At 32.6% G+C, this 14,184-nt stretch overlaps 1 protein-coding gene across 2 annotated transcripts in view; it reads right to left on the bottom strand.

The window, feature by feature from the left end:
- The window catches only part of GABRG1 (gamma-aminobutyric acid (GABA) A receptor, gamma 1), an 83,781-nt gene that overhangs the window by 3,271 nt on the left and 66,326 nt on the right, over window positions 1-14,184 (bottom strand). For both annotated transcript variants that reach the window (XM_011971619.1, XM_011971620.1), the window contains exons 6-8: window positions 13,239-13,376; window positions 12,969-13,121; window positions 8,382-8,596 (exon numbers count right to left, since the gene is read on the bottom strand). In XM_011971619.1, coding sequence (XP_011827009.1) covers window positions 8,382-8,596; window positions 12,969-13,121; window positions 13,239-13,376 — 506 coding nt within the window. The remainder of the gene's footprint in view (window positions 1-8,381; window positions 8,597-12,968; window positions 13,122-13,238; window positions 13,377-14,184) is intronic.

Raw genomic sequence — 14,184 nt, 5'->3', positions numbered from 1 at the left:
CACAATATCAATAAAACAAAATATTGATGAAACCCAGATTTCTGACCTTTAAAACACTGAGAAATTAATCAGAAAAATATATACATTCCAAGTCTTATTTATCTGAAATGCAACTATGCCACCCATCTTTTAATTTCTCAAGTATAGACTTGCTTTCCCCAAAAAACATTAAAAAATTATAAATATTAAAAGATAATTAAATTTAAAATTAAAAAATAAACACTAAAAATAATAAATCCGTTAAAGCAATTTAAAAAGTAACAATATAATTGAATAGAATATTCTACTTTAAATAAGTTTTTAAAATATACTTTTAAAAAATTTCAAAAATTACTAAGAATATAGCTTAGCTTGCTATTTTGAGAAATTCATCCTATTTCCACTATTAAGGATATATCTTAAAGCACTAAAGTATACTAATATCAAACAAATGCGAAGTGATAAATCAGTATTTACATACAATTACTTATGCCATCTGCTAATTATTATACCATCTGCTAAAATTACTAAATATTAGTAATATGAATAGCAAATATTATTTGATGATTATATTATTATGAAAGACTGACTATATAATATTACTAATTTCCCATTTAAAATACTGCACGTGAAAATGCCAAACTAAGCACTGTTTATTCCTCCTTCACAAAATCCTGTTTAAGTTGGATGTTCAAAAATTATAGATTATACCATTAACATTAAAAAATCAACAGGAAAAGGCTGGGCGCATTGGCTCACATCTGTAATCCCAGCACTCTGGGAGGCTGAGGCAGGCAGATTTCTTGAACCCAGGAGTTTGAGACCAGCCTGGGCACCATGGCAAAACCCTGTATCTACAAAAAGAGGAAACGAAAGAAATTTAGCTGGGTGTAGTTGCATGTATTTGCAATCCCAGCTATTTGGGAGGCTGAGGTGGGAGGATGGCTTGATCTCAAGAGGATGAGGGTGTAGTGAGCTGTGATTGCACCACTGCATTCCAGCCTGGGTGATGGAGTGAAACTTTGTCTTAAAAAAAAAGAAAAAAATTCCAGGAGGTGAAACTTGGTGATGAGGAGCTGCCAATCAGCATTTAGAATTCCTGATAAATTTCTGAAGTACAAAAAGCAGACGGAAATAGGCCAATGGATAAAGCAGATCAAAAGAAGACACATCTCACAAAGGCTCAGTAAATGAAAATATGACTGTGAAATCTACTCTTCCCATCAAAATGTCAGAGACTCTTAATATAAGGAAGGAAGAATGGGAGTAATGAATAGGATGGAAAACATGGTGTTAGCTAAATGTCCACCTCCAGATCAGCTGCACTCCTTTGAACTATAGCTCACCTACTGTGCATGTAGAGAATAAAGATGACGATGGTTGGCGTTCACTCAGTCTAAACTCTATAACTTCTAAAAATGAGAAGAATCTTCCACTATCCCAGGAGAAAGGTTAGGGCTCTTGATGTTGGAACTGGAATGTCCTAGTATTGTGCCATCATCTTATTATTTAGAATGTATATGTGTATATTTGGAAGGAATCAGATGTCATGCCCCACAAACACATGTATGAAAGTAAAATCCAATGGCTACAAACTTGACAGTTACATACCAAACTTACTGGGCCTATTTGAGGAGCAATCATGAAGACGTTTTGAGGTAAGTGAACAATACAAAGGAAAAAAGTGAAAATGAACAGCCGGAATTACTGTTTCTAATATTTTAATAAATATGAGAATATATATCTAGTTAGTCCACTCAGAACTACTTGAGGAAGTAATACATCCACTTAAGGAAAAATGAACAAAAAACAGTTAGAGAATAAGACCTCTCTGAAATTCATGAAGTTATTGTAAATTTTTAATAAGCTAAAAATTTTAAAATGAAATCTTGAAAAAAACTGCTTATAGTATGGAAAAATGGCTTAAGATATGATAAAAAGAAAATCTGGAATATATGCTGAACCTAGGAAGTCTAAAATCTAACTACCAGTAGTTTCCAAGGAGAAAATAGAATTAAATTGGAATGAAGAATTGATAACATTCTCAAAAATAACACATAAGAATATTAAGTAATGAGGAAATGAAAGAGGTCAAAACACAGAAAATATATGAATCCTTAAGAATTTTTTTACACTGTAAAAAACGCGATGAAGAAAATTTTCAGGTAAGAAAAGAAAAAATTTTATCTGTAAAGAATAATAAAATTGGCCCTACAATAATCACAATAATGAATTCAGAAGTAGAGATTTAAATATATTATTTAAAGTTTTAAAATTAATCAAGTGCCAGACTAATTTTTTGTATTTCTGTAGAGATGGGTTTCACCATGTTGGCCAGGATGGACTCAATCTCCTGACCCTGTGGTCTGCCCACCTTGGCCTCCCAAAGTGCTGGGATTAGAGGAGTGAGCCACCGTGCCAAGTCAGTAACTATTAATAGCAAGTTAAAATACTGAGAAGGTAATTATCACAAGAATGTGAAAACAGAAATGGTTACCATGTAGTTGCTTCTGAGATTTGGTACAAAATGTTCTAGGTAGAATATTTTCTTTATTTGTACATTTATGAATTGTTCTATTTGTTTATTACTTTCAACCATGCTCCACTATTACTGTTAAAATTAATTTTTTTTTAAATGGGAATTTTACTCAATGATTAATCTGGTCCTTTTCGGCTGTAATAGTCTATGATGTTTTAAATAGAAATATAAATATTAAAGAGTGTTCTTTGGAAGCCAAGGTAGAAAAAAGAGCTGTTGGTGGTGGTATCTATACAATTCAGGGAAGCATCATGTGGCCATTGTCACAACTGGTACTAAATGATTATTCTATCTATTGAAAACATCCCACTATGCACCGACTCTTTACAATTGTTTAAGTAACCTTCTTGCTGTATTTCACATTTCACCAATATGACATAATCCTTCCTGGGAGCTTTGCCAAATATTATTATAAGAAAGAGTCTTTATAAGTTGTGAAGCTGTGGATTGATACAGCTTTTCACTATTTTAGTACTCTGAGAGGTAGACAAATGTTTATTCAGTAGGCATGCACTGACTGAAATGAAAATCTTCTCTGCTGAAAAGGAGCTGTGGGTGAGGACTGTGGTATGGGGCAGGGCCAGGGGGACCCAAACACTTGCTATGCATTATTTTCATCCCAATATCTTGATTTCAGCTTTTAGTATTATATTACTTCTGGAACAATTGCAATAGTCTTCAAATTTATCTCCCTGCCTCTTTTGTCATCCAAGTATATACTGTATACTACTTCTAATTATCCTCTGAAAACATACATAGAAATATACCATCCTGCTTAAAAACGTGTATAACTTGCCAGTGCTAACAAGACAAAATGTAAATTCTTAGCATGGCTTTAAAGATTTTGTAGAACCTGGCCGTAAACCACTCTTCTATCCTCAACATAGGTTATTTTCTTTCCTAAGATTCCTGTTTTCAAGACAAAGATTACCCAATAGCACTTTCTGTGATGAAAATGTTCTACATCTACACTCTTCAATATGATAGCCGTAAGTCACATGTGGCTACTGAGCACTTGAAATGTGACTAGCGTTACTAAGATACTGAATATTATATTTTGTTTAATTTTAATTAATTTAACCCAACCTATCTATATGTGGTTAGTGGCTATTATATTGGACAACATAGCTTGGGACGTATACTAGTGTACTTTTTTGTTCTCACATGTAAGGCTCAGTCCAGCTGACATAGTTCCCTCTATCTTAAATGTTCTTCCTAATTTGCTATCTTAAAAACCGCAACTATTCTTCAAAAAATTACTTCAGTGAAGCCATACTTTCTCTGGAATTTTCCCTGCCAAACTTCCATTAGCTTACATGCTTTATGAATGAATTATTTACACATGAAATGAAAGGAATCCTCTCCTCTCCACAAGATTCTTTTCAACACTGTGTGCCTGTTCAATGTTTCACAGGCCATATTACATGAAGTCTGAAGACTGCCTGGGATGCTAGGCATAGGCCACATAGGTCTGGCTTTATGATACTTGTCTGTTTCCACAAGAACAGTTCCTTTAAAAATACATTTTATGTTTTTATAAAAAATAAAAAAATAAAAATATTGTTATTTAAAAATAATAAAACATCATATATATATATATTTGTTGTAAAAATACCCTGCTTCTGTAAAAGTATGAGACATTATTCATCTAATTGTTAATTCCCTCACAGAGTCTTTGTTTAATTTTGATTTTTATCTTGGACTGTTATTTATATTGCATCTTATTATATTTGTATTTGCGATGTATTTTTTCACAACTGGATGTAGTCATCCCTGAAAGCAAAGAACACGTTCTCTTTTTTGTCTCCATAGTGTCTTAGCTGGAGAAATAAATTTCTATAATTTCACATCTTAATAAAATCAGGAAACTAAAAATAAGTAAGTTCCTCCTCAAATCGCTATAGCAGAACTGTGAAGTAGGTGCAACATGGTTTTCTGAGATTTCTGATAGTCTATGGGCTGAATATTAAAGTTTCAACATAAACTACTCTTCAATTGGCAATGGCTGGTTTATTACTAGTGCCTTTCTGTGGCCTTTATCTCTTGCATAAAATGTCTTGATTCCATAGTTCAACATATTTAAGTTAACTTTTTAGATTTTCTTGAAAATAAATGTTGACACAAATACACCTGAATTACATACTTACCAATTAGTAATAAAAATATATATTGGATGGGCGTATGAAACAATCCAAAATGTCATTGACATGTACAATAAAATAGAAGGAAGAAAAATATGATAACAGAATAGAGAAGGAAGGAAGGAAGGAAGAAAGGAAGGAAGGAAGACAAGAAGGTAGGAAAGAAGGGAAGAAAAGGGAAGGAAGAAAGGAAAGGCAAGGAAGGAAAAATAGAAAGCGAACATAACAGACAAATGAAAGAAAGAATGAGAGAGAGAGAGCAAGAGAGAGCGAGTAAGCTGGTTCAATATTTCATGTGGAGAGTAAGTTTAAAAGGGTGTTTATCAATTTATATTTTAGGGTGTTCATTGAAGGTAAAAAATCGATTTTGTTCAAGTATTATCTCTTCCAAAGAAAAAAATCTGAACATTCTGAGATTCTCCGTTAAGCAGTCAACAAGATGTCAGGAAAAGGATTTTAATTTTGCTTAATAACAGACATGTTGACCTTTCAACAGCTCTCTAGCCAAAATATTGCATCCCAGCCTGACTATAGCCCTAAACAATTTTTTAAGAAAAGAGAAAATGCTGGATTTTAAACTACTCTGAATTTTATTTTTTGTGTGTGCCATAAACTGTAGCTTTTATTTTTTTATTTTTATTTTTATTTTTTATTTTTTTACTTTTGAAATCAATTTATACAAGCATTATTTAAATAGATTATTAAGCCTACAAGTGTACTCAAGGTTCAAATGAGATCACAGAAGGTCAGTAAAATTGCTGATGTTTTCTTGTTTTCTTACATTAAGAGTTTTTTTTCCAGTTATATGTGACATTCAGTCTTTGAGGATTAGAGACAAGACTGTACACATTTTTTTTTAATTATTACTATTATACTTTAAGTTCTAGGGTACATGTGCATAACGTGCAGGGTTGTTACATATGTATACTTGTGCCATGTTGGTGTGCTGCACCCATCAACTCGTCAGCACCCATCAACTCGTCATTTACATCAGGTATAACTCCCAATGCCATCCCTCCCCTCTTCCCCCTCCCCATGATAGGCCCCGGTGTGTGATGTTCCCCTTCCTGAGAGTTCTAGGGTACATGTGCACAACGTGCAGGTTTGTTACATATGTATACTTGTGCCATGTTGGTGTGCTGCACCCACCAACTCGTCAGCACCCATCAACTCGTCATTTACATCAGGTATAACACCCAATGCCATCCCTCCCCTCTTCCCCCTCCCCATAATAGGGCCCGGTGTGTGATGTCCTTTGTAGGGACATGGATGCAGTTGGAAACCATCATTCTCAGCAAACTATGACAAGAACAGAACACCAAACACCACATGTTCTCACTCATAGGTGGGAATTGAACAATGAGATCACTTGGACTCTGGAAGGGGAACATTATACTCTGAATTTTAATAAAGAAAATGGGGATATTAAAGAAAAGACAAAGAGGAAGAGAGAGAGAAAGCAGGGAAGGAGGGGGTGAAGTCACAAACATTTAACACAGGCTTAATGGCAAGATGCTACAACATCTTGCAACCAAAGAAAAATGTGGATTCCAGAAGCTCTTAAATAGAGAATTTGAGACAACAGCAAACAGAATTGCCTATTCCTTCTAAAAGTACATTCTGATTTACCTGATTAGCAAGACCATATGGCTGTACACTGAACCATGCAAGGAGTCAGATTTGATTACTGATCCTGGTTTTTCACTCAAAATATCGTTTAGGACTTAAAGAGCTCATAAAGCACATAACTGAACAAAGAAAAGAGACTATCAAACTTCATTATGAATGGCAATAAATAAAATATTTTTGGTACTCAAGTAGTCAATTATAATATGTCAATTTAACTGTTGCTATTTGCCATTTAGTACTTCAATATTATCATTTGATTTTTGTTGTTTAGCTCTCCATAATTAGTAGTTTGCGACCTGGGCTTGATGCTAAATTTGAAAGACTTAACATATGGATTAAAAAAAATAACTATTCTAGAGCAATTACTAGATTATGGAAGTCCTTAATGAATAGTTGATGAATGACTGAATAGCATCATAACTTTAAAGTCTACACTAGAATAATCCAACTCTCTTGAGTACATGTGCCATTGGAACTGTGGCTGAGTGTACATGATCTGCAGTCAAACTGATTAGCTACTGTCCTAGAGTAGCCATGTTTTGGTTGTGTCCCTCAGTAATATAATAGTAGTACCTAAATTATTTATTCTTAGAATTAAATTAGAGAATGGATGTGAGATTGTACATTGCCTGGCCTCTATCTTAGTTATTTTTATTCTAAACATTTCCATTCAAAATTTCTAGAAATAAAACTTTCAAGGCAATAATCCAACATAGATGTAGATGAGTGAATGATAAAATGGAAAATCCAGAGAAGATGCATAGCTTTCATGAAAGGAAAAATAGTAGAAAGCATTCATTTTTCTTTATCTGAAAATTTAACAATAGATATTACAGTTGACTTCTGATTTGTCCATTCGGGAGACAAAACATCCTATGAACAAAAATGACGTGAAGTTGATGGAATCATGGGCTAATTCTACAATGCAAATTATCAAATTTATCAAAGCTAGCAATGTGCTCTGCTTTCTTGGAATATTGTGGGTTTCTGAAAGAAAAATACACCAGGCTTATCTCTTGGAATATAACATGAAAAGTAAAACATAACTTAAAAGTATAGCAGAGTTTTATAAAGAAACCAATGAAAAAAGATTAGGGAAAAATGCGTTGACTCCTAGAACTTAAAAAGCTAGATAATAGGGAAAATTCATTATATATATTAAGGGAGGCTTACAAGCTTGCCACTAATGCCTGGCTATTTGATCCATTTCTCACTTATTTGAATATTTTGAAACAAATCTTTGAATGAATTTACTGAAATTAAATGTTTTCTTGTTAATTTTAGAAAAATAAATGTCTACTTTTCTAAGCCCTATAAGAACAGGATATATAAAGGAAGGGTCACAAGCTTGAGCTCTGGTCTGTGTCTTGGATCTTTCGCTTACTAAGGCTGTTCTTGTGCAAATCATTGAACCTCTACTTAGAGGGTTGCTCTAAGCATACATGAAATCATGCATGTAAAATGCTCTGCAGAGTGTCAGGAACATTCAACATGTGTTAGATATTACTTTCATGTTGCTATAATTGATAATATAAAGCATAATCATAGTCAATAATTCCATACATTAGTATATTAAAATCAGTAGAATCCATTTTAACAAATTCAACTTGATGTAATATAAGTTAAGATAATCATTGGATTGAGATGGGAGATTAAAATAGTACAAATATACAAAAACAAAAAAAGAACGTTGTGATCATGACTTTTAAAAACAGCTGGATACTACCATTAAAGAGGAATCTTCATCACTAAAAGTAAGGTAAGTTTGTTAGAAATGCAAATCCTAACACAAAAATCGAATCAAAGGTAAATCACAAATAATGTTTGAAGTACAAAGAATCTACCACTGTGGGAAAATTTAGGCCATAATGAGCCACTCTGTACACAGGGGATCCAATGGGAGATATTTAAAAAACATAAATACACTTTTTTTGGTGAGCAATGTTAGGTATTCCAGTTTCATCTTAACTTTATTTGTCTTTGGTTATGGGTCTCAAGTGTCCCTATTTCTGTAAACAAACACATAAATATTCAAAAGAGTATCTCTAAGTAAGTCAAGGTTTATAAAATAGAAATTTTTCTTTTTAACATACCGAGGCTTTATTTTTCAGCTTTCTGTCTTTAGTAGCAGTCTTTCCTTTTTTGTTGCTGGTAAAATAATGCAAGGTTCCATATTCCATCAAGGCTGCAAAAACAAAAATGAAACAAACAGAAACAAAGAGATCCATCGCAGTCACATAAGAAACCTTAGGTAAAGACTTCCTGGCAATTGTACTCAGGGTTGTCATAGTCAGAACTGTAGTGATACCTATGGAGAGAGGAAACAAAATACGAAATTAAAAATAATAGACCACATTTATTATTCCATCTGATTTGGCAATTTTGTGAGTGAAATTAAACAATGGAAAAAAATACGATAACTAGTAATTTACAGAAATAATTATTGGTAGCCATAGCTACATTGTGTCCAATGTGCTCTTTGTTTCTGTGAGTTCTAATCATTTAAATTACTGCGGAGTACAAGTTGACTCCCAATATCCTTTCTTCCCTTCCTTCATTGTAATAGAATATCAAATATTTAGCTGGCATGTGGTTGCCCAAAACAACTTTATTTGCCGTCTCTCTGCAACTGAGTGTGGCCACAGGCTGAGATCTAGTCAAAGGGAACCAAGTCAAGAATGTAAGCAACACACAATATCCTAAAGACAGCATTAAAGAGACAAGGAATGTCTTTCTTTCCTTCTCATTGCCTTCTGCTGGAATACAATCGCCAGACCAACCGCACTATCTGAAAACATTAGATAATATTGGGAATTAAAATGACTCACAATACAGGAGAAAGCTAGAAGGAGCCTGAATTTCTCATACTGTAATGCATTGTATCACCTTGAAATACCTACCCTTAGACTTCACATAAGCAACAGATATTCTTCTATCTAATTGAAGTGACAGTGACTTGGCATTTCCCACCATACATATGCAGTCAAAATTAATCCAAACTAACATAGCTTTTTGTTATATAATAACTTGAGTTAAACCTACTTTTTAATCTCAATGTTTAAGTGAGGAATACTGGCACAGTTATATCAAGGGAATACTGCTTTGAAAGCACAGAGTAAATCCTTTTATTTTTGAGAAGACAGCATGTATAATTGGGATTTCCCCCAGGACCCCAACCCTGCATGTGTATCCTTGAAGGGATCTGTTTCTCATCAGTCTTCGTGTGGTTCTTACCACTATTAATCTTAGGTCTCCTAAATTACAGATGCACATGCTATATTTCTTTTAGCCTAAACTTCCATAATCCTCATTCTTTTTCGCAGCAAATATGGTCCCATGAGCAGAATTGTTTACTCTCTTAAAAGTCCTAAATATAATGCTAAATGCTTCTTAATTTGACCAATATTTATACAGTGGCAACGTCTATGATGAAAAGTAAATCAAAAACAGCTGCAGCAACAGTCTCTTTGGTATAGTGAAGGCAATAACCACCTCTTCCCCTCATGTCTCCACTGAAACATACCCTAACAATTCTACTCACAAGCCTGTCGTTTCACTTTTATAATTTCTTAGGATTGGAGAAAATATTAAAGTCGATACAGTTGTGATGAATTTGGAATTACGAGACAAATTTAGGTTTAATCTCTGACTCTTCTACCTATTAGCTCTCTGATCTTAACAGTTTTTCAACTCCTTTGTGCCTCTCATTAAAAAACCAAACACACATACACAGTAATATCTTGCTTTGTACTTGTAGTAAATATACACAAAAGATACTTAATTTAATTATTTGTCTATTTTTTAAATTTCCAAATATACAAAGCCATTATCAGTTATATTATTTTTATTAATTTTTAATTTACTTCCTTTTTTGTTAGAAAATACACTCTGAAAATTTTAGTGTTTTGAATTTTAGTAATATCTTGTTTAATGAACCATATGCACTTGAAAATATTGTGTGCTCTGAAGTTAGGTGTAGTAACCTATAAATATCAATCAGGTAATGTATTTATGATAATTTCAAAGTTTCTATCTCCTAATTAACTTTTTCTTGTAATTCTAACAATGAATGAGAAAACACTAATGATTGCAGATTTGCTTAATTTTCCCCACTATTCCTTACAGCTTTTACTTCAATTATTTTGAAACTAAATATATATTTTAAAGGCTTTGTTATGGAAAAGGCTTAAAAAATAACATATACAAGTCTTCCTTTCCCTCATCTCCCACACAAGCTTATTAAATCACATTGTTACCATCGTCAGCCCAAATAGGTTTCCAAAGTGTTTCTTGCCTCCACAATTATGTCTCCTATCTAAAAAGTCTTAAATCCAAAGTGTGGTTTCATGTTATTATCCATGACTGCAATAAATTTTACTTTATTAAGTTTCTGTTACATTCTTTTTTAATAAGGCAAACAAAACTAAGCAGAACTTTGCTTTCAGACATTTATTTAATTTAGTAATTATTATCACTGCCATTACCTTGAGAAGAACATGGTAGATTTTCTATGAAAATATTTCTGAGTCCATTAGAATAAAAAACATTTAGGATATTAACAGGATATTGAGAAAACATTTTGGATATCATTGTTATTTTCTCCATGGCTTCCCCTACTCAAGATACTACAATAGTCTCCCATCACATTTGAAATAAAATTTAAAGTCCTTAAAATGGCCGACAAAAATTTACATGATCAAACTATTGGCCACTTCTCCAAATTCATTTTCTGTGACTATTCATTCAGCTCCAACCATATTTGTCATCTTTCTGAACCCCAAAGCATGGCATAGCAGGAAGATCTGGCTTCAAAACCATACAGTTCCCACTGCCTGGAATATCTTTCTGCCCAATATCCACCAGGCTAGCACCACACTTCTTTGGGTCACTGCTCAAATGCCACATCATCAGAGGTATCTTGCAAGACTCCACAATATAAAATAGCAAATATCACATCACCAACACCCTGTCATTTTCTAAACATTGATTTTGCTATCTCTTCACAGCCTTCATGACTCACTAAAATTTTATTGTATGCCTTTTATATTTGAACATTACCTGTTTTCTCTACGAAAATGTAAACATCATAAACATGAACTTTTTAAAGTTTTTTCACTGTTAACACTGCAGCACCAAAAACATTGCTTGCTTTACAGAAAGCATTTGATATATTTTAGTAAAATGCAAGGTTGAGTTCATTGAGTTCAGGAAATTGTCCTTCAGTGATATGTGTGTGTATTTATATTTAAAGCAATTGTAATTCTCTATCTTAGGGTCCACAATTACAAAAGATATTTGTTAAGTTACATCTGGCTGTGGTTATCTTTACAATTGATGTGCTAATATTGAATAAAAATAAATTTATGCAAAAATGACTTCACAGTTGGCTCTTCTCTTCATGACACTCTAGCATATAGTTTTATACAAACCCAGTGGTATAAATAATCCATTCAAATTCTCTTTGAGAAACTTCCAAACTGTTATGCATAGTGATTATACTAATTTACATTCCCAGAAAAATATGGAAATAGAAACAAAAATACTCTGTTTAAGTTATAGTAGCATACAAAGAACCTAAAATAATTTATACAACTTAGAATATAAAATAATTGTAAACAATGAAAGGAAACAAAATTAAGGTATGAATGGATTTTGTCCACTAGCTATTTCAATACCCCTGTTTAGATGCCCAAGAGAACTTCATTTTCAAGTATAGACCCATGTGCCTCAAGCATTGTTGTTGCCACTTTTATGTGAACTGCATTTTATTGTATTTATTAGATGGAATCATTTATGAGCTATCATAGAAACCACATAAAAACTTCTTTGTGGTTAAAAACAGAAACTGTCTCACCTTTCTTTACATATTTTTAAGACACAATTATGAGCAGTGCGATTCATGTGTCTTTCACTGATTTGGCGGGTGAGTCAATTGATTAATAAGTTTTCTTCATGCATCAATACCTGATTGCAGGTTATCTTTTTCTTTTAAAGAACTTGTATCATAATTAGTCACTTATTTTGTTATATGATTTGATTATTACAATAGATTGCTATAGAAAAAGAGTGAAAGTCTATTTTGTCAAGTATTAATCACAATTACCCTGTTAATCAATGTTATTGTACAGGCAACTCTCAAGCATTCACAGAATAAGTACACACTTTATACACGACAGAAGCCATAGAAGCCAGGGAGCTTCTTGTTCCTTTCAGCTACTTGCCCTTTGGAACAACTGACTTCATTAGCAATGTTATAAAACAGGTTATTTTAAAGCCATCCACACACCCCAGCAAATAAAACAATGGTTATTAGTGACTCAGCTATAACATAAAATAAAATCTTGATGAAAAGTGATAGAAAAACTCAACCAAAATAAGATTTAGGAATTATGTATGATTTTAATGTATTAATTCTTGTTACGTATCTATGCTTCCTTTGGTCTTCATTAGCAGAAAAAAGAAGGAATTTTCTGAAATTTCAAGTTCTTTACAATTCCATTTTCTACTTTTCTTTTTTTACATATCTCTTTCAACATGGTATTGTCCTTTAGTTTCTGTCAATTTTTTTCCTGACTGTATTCTAGGAGAATATATTTAATAAATGTGACTATAAACTTTTATTACATCAAAATGATTTTTTAAAGTTCTATGATATTATAGCATAATATTATGTGTCATACCCAGTGATGTTCTTGCAGGCACTGCATCTTTATTGATCCAAAAAGACACCCAAGAAAGAACAACTGTCAGAATGCATGGAATGTAGGTCTGAATAGTGAAATATCCCATTCTTCTGCTCAGGTCAAAAAAGATTGTCATAATAACATAATCCCCTGGAAGAAAAAAAAATGTTTTATTTTGGCCATATAATATAAATCCCAATCCATATATTTAAAATAAAAAATGTCATTTAATAGTAGCATCATTCACTATTTGAGTATTCTCTTTACCAGAGATTGTGTGAGAGATTTCAGTTGAGTTTCTCAACCCTACAAATGCAAACTGATATAATCTCCAATATTTAGGGTCAGCCACTTCTACGGAGGGCTTTTTCCACTTATACTCAATTTCATTTTTAGGGTATCCATCTATAGAAAAAAAAATACATAGATTAGCAAGATCCAAATTTGATACCATTACAATACCAACATTATTCAAAGGTAAATTCTTGGAACTTTTTCCTCCTTTTTTTATTATAAGATATGCCAAACATAGAACATTTGAATACAATAAATATTAATAAGCAGAGTTTAATGACTAATCATACATGGATCAAATAATGATAACCCATGTAATCTACTTAAATTAAGAAATAGAAACTTGCTAACATATAGAAAACTCCATATGTCCACCCCAAAATAGTACTCCCTCTACAATCTAGAGGTAATAACTATCCTGATTTCTGCAATGATTGTTTCTTTTTAATGTAGATTTTTCATATGCATCTCTGAAAAGTATAGGATAGTTTGGGTTACTTTGAATTTCATTTGGTCATTGCCATACCTAAGGCATTCTTTTGCATATTATTTTTTCTTCTTTTTCCTCATGCTACCTTGTCTAAGAATGTCTTTTTTAATATATCGTGATAGTCATCAATGTTATATGTAGCTAAATTTCTTCCATTGTAAAAACACACCAAAATTTATCCATTATACTGTTTTAGACATTTGTGATATTTTCTGTTGGCTATAACCAACATTGCTACTAGTAATATTATTATACGTGCCTCCCCAAACGTGTATATGCAAGGGTTACTCTAGGATATACATCTAGGTATGGAGTAGTTAGGTCATGGGTTACACATAATATCAACTTTATGAGGTAGTGCCAATCTTTTGTCCATGGAGAGTATACTAACATATTCTCTCTCTCTCTCTCTCTTTTTTTTTTTTTTTT

This window comes from Mandrillus leucophaeus, unplaced genomic scaffold, assembly GCF_000951045.1.
Source record: "Mandrillus leucophaeus isolate KB7577 unplaced genomic scaffold, Mleu.le_1.0 Scaffold1230, whole genome shotgun sequence".
Classification (NCBI taxonomy): domain Eukaryota; kingdom Metazoa; phylum Chordata; class Mammalia; order Primates; family Cercopithecidae; genus Mandrillus; species Mandrillus leucophaeus.
Note: the sequence above shows the minus strand (reverse complement) of the source record. Positions and strands in the feature narration are given on the sequence as shown.